Source organism: Kogia breviceps, chromosome 7 (assembly GCF_026419965.1).
Source record: "Kogia breviceps isolate mKogBre1 chromosome 7, mKogBre1 haplotype 1, whole genome shotgun sequence".
Lineage (NCBI taxonomy): Eukaryota > Metazoa > Chordata > Mammalia > Artiodactyla > Physeteridae > Kogia > Kogia breviceps.
In genome coordinates, this window is record NC_081316.1 from 109,326,087 (window position 1) to 109,352,472 (window position 26,386).

At 39.2% G+C, this 26,386-nt stretch overlaps 1 protein-coding gene across 2 annotated transcripts in view; it reads left to right on the top strand.

Moving 5' to 3' along the window:
* The first annotated feature begins 4,070 nt into the window (after window positions 1–4,070).
* The window catches only part of TBCEL (tubulin folding cofactor E like), a 70,625-nt gene continuing 48,309 nt past the window's right edge, over window positions 4,071–26,386 (top strand). The window contains exons 1-3 of one of the 2 annotated variants that reach the window (XM_059069795.2): window positions 4,071–4,276; window positions 23,307–23,456; window positions 25,127–25,266. In XM_059069795.2, the coding sequence (XP_058925778.1) occupies window positions 23,324–23,456; window positions 25,127–25,266 (273 nt within the window). In that variant the 5' untranslated portion in view covers window positions 4,071–4,276; window positions 23,307–23,323. Of the gene's footprint in view, window positions 4,277–5,969; window positions 6,209–23,306; window positions 23,457–25,126; window positions 25,267–26,386 lie in introns of those variants that run through there. The other variant, XM_059069799.2, reaches the window with a different exon arrangement.

Genomic DNA, 26,386 nt, shown 5'->3' on the forward strand with positions numbered 1-26,386 from the left:
CAGCTGTTTTTCTCTTCCCCTGTGTTCCCATTTGTGTACTGATGCTGTTCATATTGGATTCTCTTATAATTCTGTCCTTACCCTTTTGCCTACTTGGGAGAGGTCTTCAGCTAAGAAGATGACTCCCTAACTCCCCTTTTAAAATAATAGACATGTAACTGTCCTATATCACTGTTATTTGGGCATATGCATTATCTTTCCAACTACGTTTTAGGGACGATGCCTTATCCATCTTTGTTTTCCCCAAACCACCTAGCTAGGTGAAAAACATACATCCATTATAAAATAACCATTTGTTGAATTAGAAGAACATGCAAAAATCTGACTGAAACTTCCTGTTGAACTATAGCCCATCATTACTATATCCCATCAGTATGAACTCAGATTCTGGTGTCAGACTGACCTAAATATGAATGCAGCCTCTGCCATTTACTAACTGTATGTTGCTGGGTGTATCACTTAACCTGAGTCTTACTTGGCAAATCTGATGGTACCAAATGTACTTCACAAAAATCATTGTAAGGGACTTCCCGGGTGGCACACTGGTTATGAATCTGCCTGCTAACGCAGGGGACACGGGTTTGAGCCCTGGTCCAGGAAGATCCCACATGTCACGGAGCAACTAAGCCCATGCACCACAACTACTGAGCTTGAGCTCTAGAGCCCGTGAGCCACAACTACTGAGCCTATGCGCCACAACTACTGAAGCCCGCACGCCTAGAGCCCATGCTCCGCAACAAGAGTAGCCAACGCAATGAGAAGCAGTGAAGAGTAGCCCCCACTTGCCACAACTACAGAGAAAGCCCATGCGCAGCAACGAAGACCGAATGCAGCCAAAAATAAATTAATTAATTAATTTTTAAGAATCATTGTGAGAATTAAAGGAAATAATCTATGTGAAATATATCGAGCATGTTTGGCACATAATAAAAACTCAGAAAGCAGCTATGATTATTGTTATAGCATACTCAGCCCTGAATTAAAGAGCTGGTTGGAGGACCATAGACTTAGATTCTTAGAATTGGACTAGGTGACTAGTTAACTAGTCCAACTGATCCAGGAATTATTTATACACCATTCTAACAGAGTTCCCCTTTGCTTAACCTATCCCAGTCTTTGCTTAACCTATCCCAGTAACGGTGAACTCATTAGAAACGACTAAAGCACTCCAATTCATCAGAAGTTCTTCCTTATTATTAGCTTGAACTATATGAAATTGCTGTTTGTAGGTCAAAACAATTAAATTACCAACAATTTTTATTAAAATGACCAGAAATTTGCCTTTCTGTTACTTTCTCTCATTTTACTTCCCTATCAACTGTCTCCTTGTCTATAATGGTCCTTTAGAGATAATAGAGAATCAACTGTGAACAAGATGGATCTAGCTCCTGCCTTCATTAAGGCTTATGTGCTGGTCGAGACAAGAAAATAAGCAATTATACATAATTTTCAGTCTCAAGGAGGTGGAAGAACAATGTTTCAAGCAAAGGATTCAGCAGAGCAAATTCCCAAAAAACCTACACATGAGGGCTTGAGAGTATACAGCAGCACTGCCCAAGAGAACTTTCTGTGATGATGAAAATAGTCTATATTGGCAGTGTCCAATATGATAGTCCTAGTCACATATGGCTACTGAGCACCTGAAATGTGGCTAGTGTTATGTGACTCAGGAAATGCAATTTTTTTTTTTTTTTTTTTTTTTTTGTGGTATGCGGGCCTCTCACTGCTGTGGCCTCTCCCGCTGCGGAGCACAGGCTCCGGACGCGCAGGCCTAGCGGCCATGGCTCACGGGCTTAGTTGCTCGCGGCATGTGGGATCCTCCCGGACCAGGGCACGAACCCGCGACCCCTGCATCGGCAGGCGGACTCTCAACCACTGCGCCACCAGGGAAGCCCAGGAAATGCAATTTTAATTCATTTAAATTTAAATAACCACATACGGCTAGTACCTACCAGATTGAACAGGGCGGTATAGAATAACTCACACATGAGTTTTAGAAAGATAATTCTGCCTCTCTTGTGGAGATAGACCAGGGATAGGTAAAGACATTGATCTTATCTTTAGGAGTTTGCACCATAAGGGGAGAGAAGGGAGTGAAAGAAAAGTAAGTCAAGGATATCTCAAAGAAACATGGAAGCATACACAGTCATCTCTCGATATCTGTGGGGGATTGTTCCAGGACCTTTGCAGACACCAAAATCCACAGATGCTGGAGTCCCTTATATAAAATGGTGTAGGATTTGCAAATAACCCACACACATCCTCCAGCATACTTTAAATCATCTCTAGATTACTTATATTACCTAATATAGTATAAGCGCTATGTAAATAGTTGCCTGTGCACAACAAATTCAAGTTTTGCTTTTTGGAACTTTCTGGAATTTTCTTTTTTCTGAATATTCTCTACCTGCGATTGGTTGAACCCGTGGATATGGAACCCCAGGGGTACGGAGGGCTGACTGTAACTAATCACACCCAATCATATACATTACTCATATATGTAGTTATATACATTGTACCCAGAATCTGTTAACAGTAATGACCCACATTTCTTGCCTTTTTTCCTAGTTGCTCACAGGACATCTAACTTTCTACGTATTCCTGGGTGTCCCGAAGGGAACCTGAGCTCACAAGTAAGTCTATCAGTAAAGTATCCATGCAGCATCCACCTCACTCTTCTTCCTCTGTGCACAGTTCATTCAGCTCTTCTCATGATCTTTGCCACTGAGGCGACTTTAGATGTTGGTTATGCCAACAATCCTGATGCTTCCAAAGGCATCCATCCTAAGGTGCCAGAAAGATGCTCTGTTCTCTGCAGAAGGAGGAGGGAGGCCCCCACCTCAGCAACCTAAGCCCCACTGCTTGGTTCACCCTCCGCATGATCCTCAGAACAGTTTCTTTAATCATCTCTTTCAGGCTTTTTTTTTTTTTAATTCCCTTAAGCCCTACCAATGGGACAAATCAAAACAAAATAAGAGAAGTAAGTCCCCAGGAACTGCCATTGAGTCCCTTGTAAAGAATTTTGTCTTTCCCACTCTATGAACCAATAAATACACGTGCATGCACATCACAACCCCTCACCTGCTCCCTGACACACACCACACGAAAGCACACACGACTTACGTACGTAGACCTTGTCAACTCCTAGCTCTTCAGCTAAAATATCCGTATAAGGCTGAATTCTCTTCAGGATCACCCAGCATCATCCCTATTTCATGTACATTCCTGCAAAAGAAGTGGTCAAAGAAGTACCTAAGTAATCACAGCTCAACAGTAAGATATAACACGTATGGAGCTGGAGCAATAGTATGGCATAATGTGAAATGCATGGACTTGATTTTAGTGCCAGATTTACCTGAATTCCTATCTCAGCCTGGTCATTTTTACTAATGGTCTTGGGCAGATCACTTAACCTCTATGAAGTTCAGTGTTTAATTCTATAAAAAACCTACTTTGGGAAGGTGGTAAAAATTAGAAGTAGCATAGTACAGTGCCTGTTATCTGGAAGGGGCTCAATAAGGGGACGATGCTATTACTACATAGGTGTTGGAACACTGAAAGCTCAGGATGCCACAGGCCCTGTGAAGAGGACACAGAATAAAGGCCAGAGTACTACCACATCCTTACACAAAAGCATCTTGGGACTGTATTAGATTACAGCCTAGAGCTCGCTATTGAGGACACTGAAGACAGAGACTGGAAGTGAACTGATCAGGGTCACACGGCAAACTAGTGACAGAATCAGGACAAAATCCTAAGTAAGTCTGGAAGGTTCAACTTAATGCTCCTTTTCTGTAAGACAGCACCCTCGCAGAGGCCCGGGCTCTTCTCTGACCTGCCCCTATTCCACTCTGATGTGACAATTTGTACTCCTCCTTTGCACCTAGGGTGTCCCCTCATGACGGGCAAGAGAAAGAGCAGATGAGGTGTGTTTCTAGGGTCGACCAGGCCGGCACAGACATCCCCGTCGCCGTGGCAACCCCAGCTCGGTGGGGGAGGACCCGCTCCTCCGGCGCCCCCTCCCATTCACGCAGCGGACGTGACACGTGCGACGGGGTCACGTGTTGTTGTTGGGCCGGGAAAGCTGCTTCCGGGTCAATGCAGGACACTGGGCTCCGGCGGCCGGAGTGGGGGACGAGGTGAAGCGGATCCGGTCTGCGGCCGGCCGGGAGCAGGCCGGAGGCTGAGCGACGGCCACGGCGGCGGCCGGGAGGGGGGAGGAGAGGCGCAGCCCGAGGAGCCGCCTCAGCAGCTCCCCGGCCTCCCGGGCTGAGGGGTGAGTGGAGCCCGGGCCTGCCGGCTCCGCCGGGTTCTCGAGGCCCGAGGGGCTCCCCTCAGGAGCCGGGGTGCCGTGCGAGGAAACAGCGGGAAGAAGTCGGAGCGGGACGAGGCCTGCCTGGGCGAAGGGGAGGATGGGACATCTGCCCGGTCCGGAGGGAAGATGGGGCCGGGCCTGGGCTGAGGCGGCGCGGGGAGGGCCTGGGCTGAGGCGGCGCGGGGAGGGCCTGGGCTGGAAGAGGGAGTCGGGGCCCGGGTTGGAGGAGGGCGTCTGGGAGAGCCTGTCCGAATTCCTGAGAATCCGGACTAATCACTGTGCCCCGGGGGCGTGGGGGATGAGGAGATGCCCCCTGGCTGGTAGGAGATGGAGACGACTCTGGGGCTGCTGGGGAAATAAGAAACTTGCCTCTGAACCACTGAATCAAAAAAAAAAAAAAATCAAAAATAAAATAAAGGACGTTTCCCGAGGGAGGTTTGGTGGGGCAAGGCGGACTGGCATTCCCAGGCTCTTGGGACTCTAGGCCTGCTCTTTCCGGGGGCTGGTAGGAGGATGCGGTAGTTTAATAAGGACTTCTGGGAGAATCACTTTGCCCCCAAGACAACTAACTGACAGTGAGGCGATTGGAGTAGGATGGGGCCTGGGAGGAGGGTACCCCGTCCTGGGATCTGGGAAAGGGGGAGGGTAAGAATCTCTGAGGAGCTTCATTCTCCGATGAGAATGGGGAGTACAGAGTTCAAGGTCCTCTTCTAAGAAGACATACTGGGAATTGGTGAAGCGAGAAGGAGATTTAATACTGTCTTCTCTTGGGTCACAGTGATTCTAGAAGTTGTAGTTCAGGAAAGTTGGTTGGAAGACTAGAACTGTTTATAGTCAGTGGAGGAAGGAGGAGCTCTACTCTGAAGGTTGCTAAGCTACCAGAAGCTTGTAGGCACCGCCTAGGTCTGTTGTTTGGGGAAGTTAGCAATTCTTTCAGGTCCAGATACAGGTTTAGTTGAGGCATGTCCCCATTCTTTTTTTTTTTTTTTTTTTTTTTCTGTGGTACGCGGGCCTCTCACTGTTGTGGCCTCTCCCGTTGTGGAGCGCAGGCTCCGGACGCACAGGCTCAGCGGCCATGGCTCACGGGCCCAGACGCTCCGCGGCATGTGGGATCTTTCCGGACCGGGGCACGAACCCGTGTCCCCTGCATCGGCAGGCGGACTCTCAACCACTGCGCCACCAGGGAAGCCCCCCCATTCTTTTTATGCTGCCCTGGAGCTCTTAAATTGGTTTCCACGAGTCCATCTTGAGCTAAGAGATTATGTGTAGGTTCGGAGGACTAATGAAGACATTTAGCCTTTGAGTCCTGAGGCATTTGACCTAAATCTCTAGGATAGGAGCTTTCAAACTTTTTAAAAAATCATGCTCCATAGTTAGAAGTACATTTTACATCATGATCTAGTACATACCGACATAGGAATGAAAAGTTTCACAAAACAGTATTTACCCTTGTTACTAGTGATGCTTACTGATAATTTCTATTATATTTCATTCTTATCCATTAAAAAAATGCTGACTAAATCCACTAAATTGATATATGGGTCACAAGTTGCAGTTTGACAAACACTCTGGCCAAGGCACATTTCTTTGGCTTTAATTAGTGTCTTCATTGTGTGTTTCTAGAGAACAAGGACGATTATAAGGAGATGGATGGGGAGGTGGGGAGGTAGAGTGGAACCCACCTGGTGCGATTGACTGCTTCATTTGTTTACATATTTATAAAGTGTAGCAAATTGTACCATAATCTTAATCTTTGATAGCTTAATGTTGCCTGATCATTTGTGAAATTTTTCAAATAAGTGTGTGCTTTAATTTTCTCTATCCTTTGCTGGGTCTGAGAAATATGAGAGGCCTAGTTCCATATAGTTGATTCATCCCTACAGCATCTTTAAGGTAATTTTATTTTAATCTTACGGTGTTAATACACTAATTTTGCTTTTCTGCTATTTAAAAAATCTCAAGCTGAAACCCATACTTCCTTACTCCAGTAATTAATGTATGGTATACTTTTTCTACATGATTGAAGGTGCAGGTTCATGGCTCTAGTAACTTAATCATAAACTTAAGTATGACTTTGAGTCAGTTAACATCTTGATTCCCCCCATAAAAATGGCGTTTTCATCTGTTTATAAAATAGGTGAGGTCCTTGTATGAGTAGTAGTATAATAAATGTTAATGAGTGTTGGTGAGCAAAGTGAGAGGCCTTCATGTGTTGACATGTTTAAAGTCCTTTTAAAAGTTGTCACACAGCATGTTGTTACAGGGCATTGTTGAGTGTCAAATGATGTTGCCTGATTTCAGTAGGTACATTGATAGGGTGTATTTAAGACCAGTTTAATAGTTTTAACTTTTGTTGAGGATGCCTTTGTATTATTTGGAACATGGAATTCAAAGGCACAGCCATCAGGAAAGTATTGCCCAAATTAAAGTTTACCAGTGGGGCCACATTCTTGATTAGATGCCTTATGAAAGCACTCTTGTTATCTTCAAGCTTTGTGTGTTATAAAATATATCTTTCTTACCTTTAATTACTGACTATGTCTTGGTTACTGATGAGAGGGGCTATGCTGGCATGTATCAGCCGTCCTTTAAAAATTACCTTCTAATCAGGTAAATATTTGTTTTAAAATATTTAGCTTTAAAGAATGTTTAAAAGTTTTCTTTTTGTGGTAGGTGTTTGGGACATTAAGGAAGATTCTCATTAATTTCATTTTTCTGGGAATCATGTGTACCTGTCAATAAACAGTTGTGGAGAATTTACCCTGAGTGATTGTGCTTTTTTATAGTTTTCATTTCTTCTCTTGAACCTCAGACTCTTAAGTATTTCTACTTATAGCAGGCTCTTTTCCCCTTCTAATATTTGCTTCCAAACTGCTGTGGGTTTGGAAATTAGATGCTTACCTTTGTTAGAACTTTGTGTAGAATGAGATTATATAGCTCTGAATAATGTTCTTTCATTTATATATAATATATGTTAAATATTATATATATATATATATAACTACTTTTTTTTTTAGTGTATCAACTATGTGATATGTATTTTGGCTGCTCAGAGACCTGTTAGCTGACATCTTAGTCATGGGCTGTGTTTTAAATAAGTGAACTCTGTGTATTTTGGGCCTAGTTGGCTGTATAGAAAAAGTTGAAAAGAGTAGTATGAAACTGATAGTAATACAGTTTGGACTTAAGGGGTGAAGAAATCATTTAGCTGTGGTTGTTGCCTTTGCCCTGCATGCAATTCATTGTTAAGAGGTACTGTTCTTCCCTTTTTCTTTGCCACTACTGTGTTCTAGCTTTTATTTCTTTGGGATTGGAATGCTAACAGCCTAACTATTCCCGTTCTCGATCTACTTGATCTTGCATAGCTTCATCAGAGTACTCTTCCAAAGAATATTGCTGTAATTTATAATTTCCCTCCTCAAAAACCATTAGCAGTTTCCCAGTGCCAGCATTGAATAAAGCCCATAGTGTTTAGGTTGACATTGAGGGCATTCTACAGCCTCTACTTTTTACTGACATTATTTTTCCATTCCTAAATGCAGATCCTCTGTTCCTGCCAAGCTGTCTACTCATCGTACCTTCCTTTGTGTGTAACATTATTCCTGAAAGTCTGTGGGAAACATGTTCCCTTTCTTCATGAAATCCTACTCATCTTCATTTCATTACAGATGATCCTTTTTCCTTGAAGTCTCTCTTGCCGTTTTGTTTATACTACTTTTCCTGTATTGCTTTGTATTTACTGTTTGTGTATCTTGTTTCTTTCTCTTTTAGATTGTAAACTCATGGAGACAGAGGCTCAAATATACTCAGATCTCTAGGACACCTAGCACATGTTTTATCACAGGATAGTTCATGGACCAAGTGAATCAGAATTGATTGAACTAATGGTTAAAATTGCAGATCTCTGGAAATTCTGCCCTAGACTTACTGAATCAGAATCTTGGAATCTGCCCAGGTGATTCTAATGTACAGTAAAATTTTAGAATTGCTGACCTAGCATGATGCTTTAAAATACAGTAGGTACACATACAATTTTTTAGCAAATGATGTAAATGAACTGAGCAGTTTCAGTTCAGCATATTGGTTTAATTTGAGGGCTTTGGAGTCAGGCAGCCTAGATTTGAATCTTCTTTCACTCACTAGCCATCTGACTAGCCTCTCTTTGCTTTAGTTTTCTGATGTGTAAAATGGGGTTAATAATAGTACCTTTTATAAAGGTGTTGTGAGAATTGAATGATATCACATAAAAAACAACATACTACAAGGTAAATAGTGGACTCAATACATATTATCTGCTTTTGTCATGTTGATCATGATAACAAGGCTCATCAAAGTAATGAAACTTGAGAATAGATTGTGTCAGTCGTTGAGCAAATTGCTCGTGTTTTCAAGAATTTAGGCTTAACATTTATTTTCCATTTTAGACATAACAGTTGGTGGACCTATATGGTGTTTAGGTTTAAATTCATAAAAATATGTTTTGCCTTCTTTAGAAGGATTGGTACCAAATTAACATGTTGGATTTCCACCCCACACCCCTTCATCTCCCTGAAGGATAAAGTGCAGACTTGTAAACAGAGGACCTTAGCCTCTTGCCATCCGGTCCTGCAGACCCATCTTCATCTTCCAGCCCTTCTCCCTCACCCTCCACACCAGCCACACTGCATTTCTCACTTTCACTTATTTGTGTCTTTCCCCCTTATTTTTCATCTAGGAATTCCTGTGACCTCTTTTAAGACTCAGGTTTATGTGTGGCTGACCTTCTTGAAGAGAGTCACTTCCTTGATGTTCTCACAGTGCTTTGTCCATACTTATGTATTACCCTTGTGTACATTGGTCTTCTTTTTTGGGAGGAAAAGGATTTAGTCCTGGCCTATGGTCCCAGTACATTGTATATAATTAGTCTACCTCCGCTAGAAGCAGAAGGTGCCTGGGGGTTATTTGACTCATAAGCTCTCCCATTTTTTCTGGACTTTCCTACTCAGTTTTCATAATAATAACTACAATTTATTGACCACTTGCTAGGCCAGGTACAGCTAGATGCTTTAAAAACTTTTTTTTTTCATTTATACTTCACAATGACTCTATGAAATAGCTATTAATAGTTTCATTTTACAAATGAGAGAGCAGGCATAGAGAGGTAAATAACTTGCTCAAATTTCAGTGCAGATTCATAATTGAACTCAGGTCGAATTAGGAGAGTTAAACAGATGACACACCTTCATAACTCAGGACTCTGGCTGTGTGAAACTTTCACTAATCATTCGTTAATGGTCCTTAGGAATGTGATCTATTACTAGTACTGTTAAGAAAAGGCTTCAACTAAAATTCCTCTTAGATTAATGCTTTTCCAGTGATTTTCAAAGTTTCTTTCCATCTGTAATACCTCTCACTGGTTTTCGTGATTTTCATGTCACTCTCAGAAAATACTACATATTTATTCAAAGTAAAAATTCACGTTTTTGTTCATCCAACAGGTATTTGTTGCCATGCGCCTGACACTGCTCTGTACCACACTGAACTGGACGGACAGATCCCTGCTTTTGTGGGACTTTGGTTCTGGGTGGAGTTTATCACTAAACTAATAGATCAGGATAAGTGCTGTCAAGAATGAAAGAGGGTGAAGTGATAAGTGATAGCTGGTGGCAGTGGTGCCATTTTTAATGGGCTGGTTAGAGACAGCTTCATTGAGAAGGTAACATTTGTGCTTACATTTATTTGAGGCTTAAATGCTGAGATGAAGCCAGCTAAGCCAAGAGCCAGGAAAAGGGCATTCCTCTAAAAGCCTTAAGAGGGGGAATGAGCTTGGCAGGTTTCAGAAGTAGAAAGCCATGCTGGCTGAAACCTAGTGGGCTAAGAAAAGGGTGGGAGGAGGTAAGGTTAGAGCAGTAAGCACAGAACAGATAAAACGAAGCCCTGAAGACTATGATAAAGATTTGGGTTTTATTCTGAGTGTGAAGGGAAGCTTTTGGACAGTTTAAAGGACATGATTTGACTTAGATTTTGAAAAGACCACTTGGATGATCTTGGAGAATGAATTATACGGTCATGAGTGACCCGGGAGGAAGCTATTGCAACAGTCCTAGCGAGAGGTTGATGGAGGCTTAACCCAGAATAAAGTAGAGGAAATGGCGAGAATTGGGCAGAATTGGGTGTTTTAGAGGTTGGTTAATTACGGCGATGTGAGAGGAAGATAAAAATCAAATGTAACTCTGGAGGTGGGGACTTGGTGGAGGAGGAAGCAGGTTTGAGGAGGGAATTAAGAATTCTGCTTTTGCCTCCTGTGTGCCTCTCCCCGATGATACACCCCCCACTCCAAGGATACCACAGTTCTGAATTTTGTGTTCATTATGCTCTGACTTTTCTTTACAATTATCACCTATGTATGTAACGCTAAACAGTACGATGATTAATTTTCTATTTTTTTGACTTTGTTTAAGTGGGATTGTGCTGTATATATTCTTGTGACTATTTTATCCATTTAACGGTGTTTTTAAAACAACATTCACGTTGATAAGGAAGCAGTCATAGCGAATGATCAAGTATTATGTGTTGTTGCTGTGGAAACATTTCATTTTATGGATATAATGCAATGTATCCAATTGCCTATTCTTGCACAAAAGGACATTTTTTGGTCAGGATTTTTATAATTTCAAACAATACCATTGTTGTGGACATTCTTGTACTTTTCTCCTGGTGCACATTACAACTTCCTGTAGAGTTTACACTGAGAAGGAGAATTTCTGGGTCACAGGGAATGTGCATCTTCAAATTCACTAGACAATGATGAATGGTTTTCCAAGGTATTTGTACTCTCACTAGCAATAGAAGAGTTCCTATTCTTCCACATTTTCCTATTTCCTATTCTTCCACATAGCACTTGGTATTGTCAGAATTTTTAAGTTTTGCTAATTTATATAAAATGGTAGTTTGTTGAGATTTTAATTTCTGTTTCTGAATATTATTGAACTTGAACATCTTTTACATATATTTATCAGTCTTTTGAATTTTATCATCTGTTAAATACTTGTTCATGTCTTTTCCATTTTTCTGTTGAGTTGTTTGCCTTTTTCTTATTGGTTTTAGGAGTTCCGCATGTTAGTTACATGTGTTGCAAGTATCTTCCAGTTTTTGGCTTGTCTTTTTCTGTGTTTAAAGTCTTTTGATGATCAAAAGTTTTTCATTTGACTTCTCCTTTATGGTTCCTTTTTGTATTTTGCTTATGAGATAGTTCCCTAAATCAAGATCTTAGAGCTCTTTTCCTATTAAAAAAAAATAACTATTTTCTTCTCATAGGAATAAAGTTTGCTTTCCACGTTTTAGCTGGATTGAATTTTTCTGTGTTGTGAGATGAGGATTCCCTTTCATTTTTCCCAGATTTATGTTCACTTGTCCTGGGACAGTTCTTGTGTAGTTTAACCTTTTCTTACTGATGTCTGTGATGCTTGCAGCTACATTTACATAGGCCTGTTTCTGGGCTGTCTTTTCACTTTTCTCTTTTCACTGAAACTCTGTACCCATTAATCAATAACTCCCTATTCCCTACTCTCCCCAGCCCCTAGCAGCTATCATTCTCCTTTCTGTCTCTGTGCATGTGACTACTTTGGATGCTGCATATAAGTGGAATCGCATAGGGTTTATCCTTTTGTGTTTGGCATACTTCACTTAGTGTTATGTCTTCAAGGTTCATCCATATTGTAGCATGTGTCAGAATTGCCTTCCTTTTCAAAGCTGAGTAATATTCCATTGTATGTACATACTACATTTTGCTTATCCATTCATCTGCTATGGATATTTGGATTGTTTCCATCCTTTGGCTATTGTGAATAATGCTGCTATGAATATTGGTGTACAAATAGCTATTCAAGTCCCTGCTTTCAGTTCTTTTGGTATATACCTAGAAGTGGGATTCCTGGATCATATGGTAAATCCATGTTTAATCTTTTGAGGCACTGTCACACTGTTTCCTACAGCAGCTGCACCATTTTACAGTCTCACCAGCGATGTGCATATATTCCTCTTTAGTTACTACACTGTGCCTATTGGTCTGAAGTATGGCAGAAATTATTAACTCTTGCATATAAGACATATAGTATAGTATAGATACCAAAGTTATATATTCAGTATTAAATCTACTGTGGCTGTAGTTTTTGTAGAAGAATTTAGCTTGTGCTCAGAAGCAAGTATTTCTGGCTCTGTTACTGATTCATTGCCCTATCATGTGATCGCTTACTTTTGGAATCCCCATGGAGAGGTAGACATAATTAGTAATTCAGTGGTGGCTATGATGCACTTTTGTTCGTAACTACTCTGAGCTGAGTTTATTAATACACCTGCTTTTCATACTTTATAAAATACATTTGATATGCACAATCAGAAGTGATTAGAAAACTCACTGATTAGCATATTTATTGAGTGCCAATTATGTGCAAAGTTCCAGTCTATGATAGATAGAAAGATGCATTGTGATATGGTTCTTACCCTCAAGAGCTATACAGTCTAAAGATATAAAACAAACAAAAGAAAATCACAACATTATACATGAGTTAATAATGGGACAAAAATGGAAAGAATCCATGCCAATATGTGATTGATTAACTGCCCACTGAATATTTTAGGAAATAAATATTTACCATGAGCTCAGCTCAAAGGAAACATCATTATGGCAGGAGGTATCTGAAAAGGCTTCATCTTGGAAGTATATTCTGAGTAGGGCCTTGAAGGATGCATAACATTTAGACAGGTGGAGAAGGGAAGATCTTCTAGTTAAGGAGGAGTGACATTATAAATGTCAGACATTTTACTGCCTGAATCATTAATTGGCATTAATTAGCATAGGCCCAGGACCAAAAAATATTAGATCAAATCTATGTAGCAATATTTGTAAGTAAGTCCCCAGCCCTACATTAATGCTGCCATGCTCACTGGGTGGTGATGGGAGTAGTAACAGTGGTAGCAGTAGCAGTAGGAGTAACAGTAAGCCAGTATTTAGTGAGTGCTCTGCATGTGCCAAGCACTGAATGAAACCTGTTCTACCCATGTTATCTCCATTCATTCAGCAACCCTGTGAGCTAGGAGTTAGGGGCTGTCTGTTACCCCTTTTATAAGTGAGGCAGTGGAGACTTAGAAACCAAAGTAACTTCCTTGTAGTCAAATGGAGTGGTGGCATCAGTCATGATTTACATCCCGGCAGTTTGGTTCTAGAACCAGCACTTATTACCACTAGGCAATATCACCATAGGGCAATAATACTACTATAGCACTAAATATAGAAAGGGCTAGTGAATTTTTTTAATAACCTGTAAACTTTGGCAACCTCTCTGTGTGGCTGATGTTTACAGTCTGACAATTCTTCGCTGTGAGCCAGAATGGTCTGCAGAGTGATGAACTAGTAGTCCGTTCCTAATGAGGTCTTGCTTTAACTTGATAGCGTCTCTAGTTACTCACAAGAGAGATGATGGGGTAATCTGTTCTATAAACAGCTGAGTTTATAGAACAGATTGACCTTCAACTTGTGTATTCACAGCTGAAAGATAGCACGTGTATACAATTTTCTTCTGATGAAAACCAGTCCCTTCAAGAAACTAATATTTATTGCTTTTTGGCAGGAAAGGGAAGTTGAGAATATTTTTTCCCCCTTTGGTGGCTAGACCAATCAGTAGTGCTGCTTAGTTTTGTGGCTCAGTTACTTTGACATGGTTACAAGACGTATTTTGGCTGTAATGATTTTCATAAATTTTAATAAGTTGTATTTGTATGATTTTTGCATGATGCTACATACTGTTGACATGATTTTTTTTTTCTTTAGTGAAGACAGCACGGCTCAACAGATTAGGGATACAGAAAGTATGACTTAGCATGCTGGTTGGGCCATGGAAACCTGAGCAAGTCACCTCAGTTTCATGTCCTGTAAATAGAGATAAGTGTCAGTTTGTCTGTTTCAGAAGATGGTTGTGGTAAATTACTAGGCTTTCAAATGATTGTTAATCTCAGTTTGGGGACACTCGGCTTTTGGGAAGCATCGATTCAAGAGTAAATGTTCCTACTCCTGAATTTTGAGTAAGTGCAACATAAAAGCCTTGAGATTTTCCCAAATTGAATCTGGGCCACATAGAAAGGTAGGGATGGATGCAGACTTGTTTGTGAAGGGGTTGGGAAGGGGGATAAGGGCGGACTCCCCTTGGAATTTATTGAAGTAAGGGGTGTGGTGAATATTAAAGTTTTTATGTTGTTCTTGTGATTGCTGAAAGTTGGTGGAAAGTGCTTTTCTGCATTCTAAAATGTCTAATTTCATAGGGATATAGACAATTGGTGTAAGCCAACATTTCTGGACAGTTAGAAGCTACAGGAATTAAGAAAGAAGTTCTTAGAAATATTTTCACACAAAGAGGTACTTACATCTAAATAGCAGTATTTTCTTAAATTTTTTTCCTCTCAAATACTTTCTCATCAAAATAATAAAATTCTTGGGCTAGTAGTGCATTTGGATCAGAAATTTTGAGTGCTACATAGAACAGAGTACTAGCATGAGAATCTGTCCTGTTTGCTAGTTTGCAGTTGTAGATGAGAAAACTGTCTTTTGTCCAACATCAAATGTGCCTTGTATGCAGTATAGTTCTTTAGTAGAAAATACAGACAGCTCTGGGGCCATACTCACTGGTAACCTAGAGTCATAGTTTTAGATATTTTGGTGCCACTAATATAATGAAATAAAGAATTTGGATTAGGTATTTTAATACCTGTGGTACTTTTAAGGAGAAGCATAGTGCTGTGATAAGTGAAAAGGGTAACAGTGCCCTACGAATAGCCCAATTCAAGGACTGACCAGGAGTCTGAATTCACATTTCATTTGGCAATGTTGGATTTAAAAAAAAATTTTTTTTTAATTAAAAAAAAATCTACCAAGAAAAGTTGATGTGCTACATTATTTCACTTGGATATAGTTTAGTATACAGTTGAGAAGGAGACTGAGAAATAGGGTGGTTCATAGTAGGGTGTGAAATCATGGTGGTGTGGTGTGTTATGATAATGGACTTATCAGCTACGCTGTTTTGCATTTGGCATGCTCAAAGTCAATTTGTGAATTAGTAACTATAATTCTACAGAAGAGTTCTGAAAGGTTATTAGAATTAGTTTATTTTCCTTACTTTTCATCCCAAGAAGGCATCCACTTGGGTATATTACATAATTCTCAAGGAGGTAACTGAGATAGAATTGCAGGTATACGTACTTTATGATAAGTGAAGGTAGACGTGCCATATAGAATGAGACTGTCTAGCCTAAGTATGTTGATTTGGACAATGTCTTTAATGTGTTTTTATGGGAGAGATTGCTGTCATTCATGAGTTCAGCTGCAAAAGCTTCTTAATGGAATACTCTACAGACTTTAAAAATGATTGTATATATTTATGGATACAGAAAGTTTTTCTTGAGCTGTTTAGTGAAAAGACAGGTTATAGAGCTATATATCTAAAAGCAATTTGATCTTTGTGTAAAAATCATGCATCTACATAGCATGGAGAAAATGGTCTGAAAAAATATACACCATAAAATGCATCCTCAGGCTTTTAATCTACTCTCTAAGTCTGTCAACCAAAACTTCCTGGAATGGCTGTGGCTCTAAATATGCTTCAGATAAGAAAAGCTTTTTGGTAACACTTATTTACATGCTTAGCTTAGCTAATGAAAAATGAAACTACATCTACATGGGGTTATAGGTTTTTTGCTTATTTTCAGTTGGTAATTTTTTAAAATTCAGAATGTATATTGCTAGTATTTTTAAAGCAGTTATTTAGAAAAAAGCTTATCAATAGACCCTTTTTTCTTTATTTTTATTTAATTTTTAATTGAAGTATAGTTGATTTACTGTGTTGTGCTAATTTTTGCTGTACAGCAAAGTGACTCAGTTATACACACATATATATTCTTTTTTAATATTCTTTTCCACTATGGTTTATCTCAGGAGATTGGATATAGTTCCCTGTGCTATACAGCAGGACCTTGTTGTTTATCCATCCTAAATTTAATAGTTTGCGTCTACTAACCCCAAACTCCCAGTCAATCCCACCCCCTTTGGCAACCACAAGTCAGTTCTCTATGTCTGTAAGTCTGTTTCTGTTTTGTAGACAAGTTCATTTGTGCCACATTTTAGATTCCACATATAAGTGATATCATATGGTATTTGTCTTTCTCTTTCTGACTTCGCTTAGTATGATAATCTCTAGCTGCATCCATGTCACTGCAAATGGCATTATTTTGTTCTTTTCTATGGCTGAGTAGTATTCCATTGTCTGTATGCACCACATCTTCTTTATCCATTCCTTTATTTGTTCATTCATTTTTATCTTTCTTGGAGGTAAAAATATGTAAAATATACATACTTTCCCATAGTAATTATGTTTTATTGTGTACACTTTTGCTGAGGATCAGAAAGATTTAGGAAACAAAACAACAAACAAAAGTCCCAGCTACCTAAAATGTCCAAGAATCTGGCAGGGTTTAGATATAGTGGAGGTCTTTCACAAAAGGAAGCTTTGCAGGGATGAGGTTAGGAGTCCATAAAGTAAAAGTTAAATGGGCTTAAAAAAAAAAAAAACTTCCAAAAGAGAAAGCTAGTAATGCTAAGAGATTCTTTGATGCTATCCAGATTTCCCTCCTTAACTTTGTTTTTTTGTTATTTTAAAATTAATTAATTAATTTATTTTTGAATTTTATTTTATTTTATTTTTTTATATAGCAGGTTCTTATTAGTTATCTATTTTATACATATTAGTGTATACATGTAAATCCCAATCTCCCAATTCATCCCACCACCACCACCCTCTCCCCCCACTTTCCCTGCCCTGGTATCCAAACATATGTTCTCTACATCTGTGTCTCTATTTCTGCCTTACAAAATGGTTCATCTGTGCCATTTTTCTAGATTCCACATATATGCATTAATATATGATATTTGTTTTTCTTAGCTTTGTTTTGTTAGTTTTTTGATCTGCTCCATGCCCCTACCCGCCAAACTCAGCCTATAAATTCCTCTTCTTTTCTTTTAAAAAAAGAACAAGATATAACAGCTCTCTCTCTCTCTCTGAACACTTGGTTTTTCTTCATCAACTGTTCCATCTCTTCTGTTTTTATCTAAGCTTCTCCAAGGCATGGTCTATACTTACTGTCTTCATTTATTTACTTCCTTAACCCCCTAAACTATGGTTTCTACCCCCTTGTCTGTACTGAAAGTGCTTCCACTAAGGTAAACAAACTCCTACTTGCCCAGTCCGTTAGGGATTTTTAAATTCTCATCATTTTTGACCCCTTGATATTCTACATAAAGATCAGTCACCCCCGTCCTTGCACAATATTCACAGCAATCTATCAGAACTTTTCTTACTTTTATCTCTATAGGATAAAGTCAAACCTGAGTAAGGTCAGGCATGAGCTGACCACTGTCCACCTTTCAGTCGACTCTCCTGTCTCCCCTGCTCCCCACAAATATTTTATGTTGTGGCAATACCACTTAATGTCTCTTGTGCTGGTTTATCTTCTGTTGTTTCCTGTGCCTGGAATGCTCTTCTCCACCCTGTTAACCTAATCTTTGTTATCTTTCAAAGTGCTCAGGATTCACCTCCTACTTCCTTGATCATACTTCCAAAAAGTTAATCGCTTCTTGTGTTTGAATTCACTATTTCTGGGTGACTTATTTCAGGTACGTGTTATCTCCCGTATTTCCCTCTAGGTTTTGGATGCCCTGAGGGCAGTATTTGGATTTTATTCATTCTCACTTTCTTTAGTATTTAGCTTGGCACAGATGCGGTGTCTGGTTCATGTTTGTTGAATGGAATCACACGAGACTGTAAGCTTTGTGCATTTTATGAATAAATGGGCAAATAAGCCTAATTGGAACCACTTGATAAGGTGCAAAAAAGAGAGAAAACTAGATATATTTGTTGTCTCCATTTTTATTAAACAAGTGGTAAAGAAATTCTTATTCTCAGATTGTCTTGTAAAGGACATAGGCACCTGAGAAGAGAAGAATGCCTGGAATGAAATGTCATCTGACCAAAGGAACCCTAAGGTGAAATTGTGGAGCCTTTGGCCAAAATGGTTAACCTAAGTTTTATTTTCACATATTTGGTAGAAAAATATTGGCAGGTAGCTTTTACCTTTTTTTTTTTCTGCCCTTCTCTGATGAATAGATGAGATTGGTTAGTTGTATATAAATGGGTCCATGTCAAATGACTGAAAATAATTTTAAGCTCCTTGGGAGTGTTTCCCTCCCCTCTATTATTTTTGTGCTATGAAAACTCTTCCTGGGTGTTTAGCCTCATCCTACATTAATGCATATTTTGAATTATTGCAATTTATTTTTTAGCACTCTAAATGAGTTCCCAACTGTTTTTATTGCAGTAGCTTGAATCTTGCTGTAGGAAGACCCACTCTTTTGTTAGTCTCCACGGCAGGAGGCAACTGGGAGGCCTGAAGCTCCCCAGCATCCTTAGGCTATGGCTTTGTAACCTCTGCCTGCTGGGGCCCTTGTGGTTCCAGAGTCACAATAGTTTGGATACCATTTGGGTAATTTGGATGAACTATTTGGGTAACTTTTATTAACACATTTAACTTGGCTAGCAAAGGAAGCAACATGGCAGATCTGAGGGTGTTCTTCCCACCCCTCGGTACACCTCATAGTGGAGCTTTTGCTTGGCCCTTGTTAAAGCCATGGTAATGACTTTGAGAGTACCACGAATCATTTTCCCCCTTCTTCTCAACCCTACCTCTCATTCTGATTGTAGTTTAGTTCTGAGGCTCAGATGTGTTTTGTTCTGCTTTCTTTTTCTTTACCAATGCTCTTTTAAAAAAGTATTTCCGTTTGGCCACCCATTTTATTACTCTTTTCTCCCTCAATTCCCAATTCCTTTAAAAGTTATTATTAATATTATATATTTCACATGGTCGAGTTTGGCATTTTTTTCACAGACAGTTGATAATAATGAGGACTTAAAAAACACTCTGACAAATTATTAGGTCATTCCGAGATAAATCACTTTAAAATGTTTTGTGTTTTGAAAAGATAATGTATAGGAAAAAAGGGTGATGTATGCACCTGGTGAGTTCAGGCAGTTCAAATGGTTGAACATGGAGAAAGAAATCTCCTTTTCACCTTATTCTTCATTTCCTCTCTTTGGAGTCAACCACAGGTATTAATTTTACTGTTTTCTATTTTATCCTTCTGGAAGTAGTCTATGCATATATAGGCAGATAACCCTGTTTTTTTAATAGGATTTTAAATGGATGTTTTGGGACTCTGGGGTAGTATTTCTATTTTTTGGAAGTTGTGAGTGAGGCTGGTAGTATTCACACTTTATGAAGTGTGGTACTTTACCATAAAATTTTTTGGTGAAGTAAATATTGATCTTGCATACCAGCATGAGGCTATATCTTGCATCTCTTCCACTCTTTGTGGTCAGACATGGCCTATTTTCTGTTTCCAGTTGTGTTGAGTTTCATACTAATTTTGACCTGACCTTGGGAACAGAAAGTACAAATCGATAGCTATTGAGGTTACTTAGGTGACTGGGCTGAGCACCTTATCCTCCATCTTGCACTTTTACCAAGTGCTTTATGAAAGCATATTATAGTCAGGATTTGAGGCACAAAGGAGTTGAGATTTTCACAGGCACACTCCATGACTTGGTAATGGAACCAAGCAACGTCACCCCAGATTCCTGGCTCCCTGGCTTTAAGCACCAATTCAGCACACTTTTACAAATGTATTAGACCTCTGCCAACTGTAGAAGGTAGTCAGATGTTATTTGACACTGGTTCTTTCCAGAAAGTCATAGATTACCCCTCCATCTCCAAAAATACCTTTTAAAAGTCGCCAGTTAAAGATCTTCTTCCGTCCTGTATGTCCTCATTTTTCAATCTATTTGGTTTTCAGTTTTCCTTTCCCACCTACTTTTCCTCCTCCAACTGCCCCAACAGATTTTGAGTAGATTTATGTCACTGATCCATTTTGCAATCTTAATGTTCTAATTCAAAACCCATGTATTATTGTGTACACTATCTGCATGCCTGGAATGCTGTTCCAATAGAGTATCCTGGAAAATGACCAATGAAGGTGACTGGCATTGCTTTTAAGTCTTTAGGAAAAAACAAAAAAGCAGAATTGTGAAAGCATGGGGCCATAAGGAGTAACTTTTAAGTTCCCATGATTGCTTGCTTACTGACACTTATTTTGACTTGCATATGTTTCTAACCTCACCATCCCTCATATCAATTTTAATAATATAATAGCCAGTTATTTAACCAGCAAAAGCCAGTTTATCTGGGAATAGCCAGAGGATTTGCAATTTGAGATATGCAGACTGTGGCAGACCACAGGCAAATCCAGAGAACAAGGAAGGGGAACTTGCTTTTATAGGGGAAATGAAGGGAGGGGCAGTGTGTTATAACCAAAGAGTCCATTGGAGGAAGCTGGGAGTACAAAGTATGGAGGTTGGTTGGGCTGCTGTGGTCTCTGATTGGCTGGGCTGTCATTGAGCAAAGAGTTTTCTTCCTGCTGGATAGTAAAGTAGGCAACACTTTCCTGTCAGAGATGTAGGCCTGCATCTCTTCCTGTTTGGAGTAATTAATGTTGCGTGGCAAGGGTGAGGGCTCTGCCTATAGGTCTGTCCAGCTTCCAATTTTAGCTGAGGTTTCTTTAATTCCACACTCAGCTTGTCTATATTCAAATTGTGTATATGATTATTGCCCTTGGATTGAAAAGGTTAGAGATTAGGTGATTCTGAAGCTTCCAGTTAAAAGATGCTATTTAAACTCTGTGACTATTATTTTGACACTGACAGTTCAGCACCCTCCCACATGCTTTTTATTCTTTGGAACTGCCAGTTGTATGGAAGATAGCAATGTAACTTCTTTGACTTTTTGTTAAACATTTCTGAAAATTCTGTTGGCATTCTGCTTGAGACAGGTCTTTGATAAGAACTATGATGCCTGTCACTGGTGGCATAGCAGTGTTGTCTGCTGTTGGTGATGAGTTTACATTGAAAAAGAACCTTTCCACCTGGAAGTTCCTGGAGTCCTAGATGAACCACCCAGTTCACTTTTGACACAGTGCTGGCATAGAGGACAGCAGCATATACTTACCACTCTGGATAGAAAGAACGAACTCTCTTGTCCTAAAGCAGGCTCTGTTCTTAAGCTCCCAAATGATGCCCCTGACCGAGGGCAGCCCTATATTTTCAAGGTGACTTGTGATATACTTGTTATGAAATGTGTTACGTAGTCTAAACTTTGATAAATTAAGTACGGGTAAATCTTTTGGACATGTGCTCAATGAGTGTCTACGCTGTGTTCTAGGCATTTGTGAATTGATTTCACAAAGTACAATACTCATGGTCCTGGTAGTAATCTAGAAAATGGGCCAAGATTAAAGACCACTTTTATATTTATGCCCTTTTCAAATTCTTGTTACAAACCCAAGATGAAAATTTTAGCTCATCCATAGTGGGAAAATTAAAGTAGAGAGAGGTTAGATAACTAGCTTATGTTTTACCCAGCTGGTAAATGACAGAGCCTAAGTTTTCTGTTTATGTGCTTTCTACCATACTACAAATTCCTTTTACAATTAATAACACTTGTGTGTTTTAGAGCTTTACAAGAGCCCTATAATCTCAGTAGTGCACTTGTACATTTTAGAGCTTTAGAGTAACGCTAAACTCCAAGCAGTATAGATATTAATATCTTATTTTATAGAATAAGACATTTGAGTCCCAGAGAAATAAGCTGTCTTGCCTGATGGCACAAAACTATTAAGTGGTAGAACTGGGTGGGACTTAAACCCACTCCTGATCCTGAATCTTCTGCTTTCTGCTCAGCATACTGGAGGCTCGTGATTTTAGTTCTCAGCAACATTTATTGAGCCCTTACCGTGTGTAGTGTACTCTGCCAGATGCTATGAATCAATACTGAAAAAGTAGAATTGCATAGCACTGCTCCCCTTCATAATGTAATGGTGGAGTTAGGACAATCGCATGAGAAAAATACCTAACATTCAGTATAATTAAACTGTATAAGCAAAAGTAAACCAGTGCAGCATAGTGAAGTAAATATATCACCACCAATGGTAAACAGTTTGGAGTACTCTATGGGTAGTACCAAACAGCCTTTTAGAAGTTTTTTAATGCTCATTCCTGCTGGCTTTTCCTAGGACCAGGTACCAGTAGTCATTCTCAGACTCTCCAGCTGTACTTGCTGCTTCTCTATAATCTATAACTGTATTCAGTTCTCTTCTATTTTAAGCGGAAAAATCTTGGCAATTGCCGCCAATCCTGTACTCTCTCCTGTTCCTGCCTACCTTATCAGCCCATCTTCTTCCTCCCCTTCTCACCAAAACTTCTCAGAGTGTTGGCTATACACTTCACTCTCTGATCATCCCTTTTACTTTTCCGTCATGACTTTGCTTCCTCTGCCTGTGTCTTAAATATCAGTGTCCCGGAGAGTTCTAGTGCCCTACTATTCTTATTCATGATATTTCCTGATGAGGTCCAGATCTTCGCCTCTAGCTCACATTTCTCACCCAACTTCGGACTGTTCCCCTGAAACAGATGCCTCAGATTGAACATGTATAAAAGAGAATTCATCAATTTCCTCCTTAAAACTAGATCTCTCCATTTTTTCCTTTTTCTTAGTTGTGTCACTAGTCACCTAGTCACCTGTACTAGAAACCTGGGGGTCAGCCTGGACTCCACCTTCCCCTCAGCCCCTATAACTCCTGAAAAGCTTGCTTTCTCAGTTGATCTTAAATCTATTTGTACTACCACTGTACCACTTTGGGCCCTTGTCATCTTTCCCCTGTATTTTTGCAGCATCTAACTCTTCTCCCTGCCTGTCTTATGTGTATGCAGTGCCTAGCTTAGTACCTTATAAATAATTGATTCTCAATAAATATTTCTTATGTGAGTAAATAAATAAATTTTGATGATTTCTTGGTTTCTTGTAGAATTTTAGGAAAGGAAGATGGATCAACCTAGTGGGAGGAGTTTTATGCAAGTATTATGTGAAAAATATAGTCCTGAAAACTTTCCTTACCGCCGTGGTCCTGGGATGGGAGTCCATGTCCCAGCCACACCTCAGGGCTCTCCTATGAAAGGTAAGAAAGATGGGGCCTAAAACATTTATTTACTGGAGCTTACTTAGGACATTAAACCAGAATATTGCCTTATTTGCAAATGATTCCCTTTATTTTGAATTATGAGGTGAATAGTCTTTCTCCCTTGCTATGATTTCAGTTTTTTTGAAAACCTGAAAGGATTTATTTTCCTGCAGATTGGCCAAAAGGCATTTTAGTTGCACTCACAGGGTGAGAGCAATATTTGAGTGATAATATTTCAAGGAACATGGAGGGTGCAGGTAGTGCAAGCCTGGCCTGTGCCCTCAGTGACCTTACAGCTTATTGGATTACAACATATTCACATTTACAAAAATATATAATAACACAAGGTAGTTTATGTTGAGTCAAATGAACGGCATAGTGATTGGGAAAGAAATTTAGAGAGTTAATTTATATGATCAAGAAAGGGTTCAAAGCTGTGAGATTTGAACTAACCCTTCAAGAATGTAGAATTTAGTTAGAGAGGAGATAAAGACATTCTAGGAGGGGGATTATTATGTGAGCAAAGATCTACAACTAGAAATGTGCAAGGTGTGTTTTTGGTTTGCATTTTAGCTTAATGTTGGAATTAACTGTTATTGAAAGTAGTTCTTTGTAGTTATAGGAGATTAATATTGAACAGTGTTTTAGTCCCTGTGTCCAAAGGTTACTGAATGTTTATTATTTCTCAATGCAACTCTCTTATCAATCCATATAAACTGAAACAGCAGAAAGAAGTGAACTTCTTACTTGGTCATTTTTTTCAGGATCTACTCCCATTCTGAGAAAATTGATCCTGTGAAAAATACTGAGTTGTGAAAGTTCATATTATTTGAGGCTTCCATTAATGAAATATACTTTTGTGAGCCCTGGCTTTATACCAAATGGGAAAAGAGTGGTTGAATTCTCATATTTATCCTTTTTATTAGAGATAGGAAGAGTGATTTTATTGACATATTTTTGAACAAGCAATAGTTTGACTGTATTCATTGAATGGTTTAAGACTGTAAAACATTTTCTCTCATTATAATTATATATTTTTAAAAGTCTAATTTTCATAAGGGGCAAATTCTACATGGTTATGAAAGGGGAATGATTGATGGACAAGTATGGGAGAAAGATATCGTTTTTAAAATGGATCCGCGTAAGCAAGGAAGATTCCTTGAGTGATATGAACTTGAAGAACGGAAGTGGTTTAGCAGATAGACTATCTAATGGTTTTGAGATAATTTCCAAAGGTAACAAAAGGTGAAAATACAAATCAGACAGAGAGAAAAGAGCTATCCAGAACGATATTTTGAACTAAATTTAAAAAAGAAAGAATTGAGGCCAATAAGAGCACAGTGGTAGCCCTGACATGAATCACATGGATCTAGTGTCACATGATAAGGTGACAGCGGTTCTGTTGTTGGTAGTTGAGATAAACAATGCTGCCAGGAGGTGAAACCTCCGGGACTTTTTGGGGGTACTGGTCTAGTACTTCTGATCTCCTTCTGGGTCATATTTGGCTGTCTCCCCTTAGAATTCAGTACCCTTGGATCCCAGCATATCTTGTGTTTTTAAGGTCCTTGTGTAATTTCACACAATTTGATTTTGATTCCTGATGGCTGAATGTATGTAGACAAGAATTAGGCTGACGTAGAAAGTATTTCGTTTCTCCCATGATTCAGATCGCCTCAACCTCCCAAGTGTACTGGTGTTGAACAGCTGTGGAATAACCTGTGCCGGAGACGAAAAAGAAATTGCTGCCTTCTGTGCTCATGTGTCAGAATTAGATCTTTCTGACAATAAACTCGAAGACTGGCACGAGGTAAAGTTTTTATACTGCTGCATTTTGGTGAAGTGCAGCAATAACTCACTGTATTATTGTTTATGTTGTTATGTATGCTGCTGAATTCTGGTTCGCCCTTGAGATTCTTCTCTGTATGTCTCAAGAGAAATAACTGACTGCTTCAACTGTTTCTATGGTGATTTTTCAATGAACTTTGTTATTGCTGATATGTTTTTCATTAATGTGAAAAGCACTGAGGAGCTTTATTCCAGGCATCAAGAGGTTAATAAGACCACAGAGGTTTAGATTGCTAACAGTGCATTAAATTCTCTACTATTTCACTAGTTTACACACCCTGTGCCCATTCTCTGCTACTACTTCAACATTTATTACTATAAATTGACATAAAAATTACTGCAGCTCGAAACTAAGGTTATAAAAATATTTACTCTTGTTACTGAAATTTATTCCAAATCTTTTAGAACTTTTTCTTATTTTAAGTCGCACTGGTAATTTGACATAACTGATGCCTTTGACCTCAGAGTAACTCTAAACCAAGTTGCACAAATAAAAGTATTATGACATTCTCTCTTATTATATATAATATTACCTACCTGATTATAACATGACCTGATAGAAGCTACCCTTAAGAATAAGAGAAAAATAGTTCTTCCTACTTAATTTCCTGCCTTAATTTAGGTTCTTATTTCCTGTTTGGAATATTGGAAAAGTGTCCTAGTGGGTTTTCCTGACTCTGCTTCCTCTAAGCTAACCTTCTACAGTGCTACCAGACTCCTTTTAATAAATGAAGTGTGATTATGAAACTCTCCTCCTTCAAGTCCCTTAGCTGCTTTTCACCACCTACAAACTATGGTCTGAACTCTCTAAGTGTGACCCTCTATCATACGGCCCTTTGCTATTTCTAGAGTTTTATCTCCATCTTTAGCCATGTGTTTTTCTTGCAGCTCATGATAAATCTGGACATGAAAAACTTCCTTGCTTTTATTCATTCTAAATCTACTGTTCTCTTTCTCCTCTGTCTACCCATTTGCTCCCTATGTATCTTTCAAGACTTGGCCCAAGTTGCTGTTCTCTCAAACTTTCCCTGACTCTCACTCAGGCAGAATTAGATTATCCTAACACGTGTATCATGTTGCTA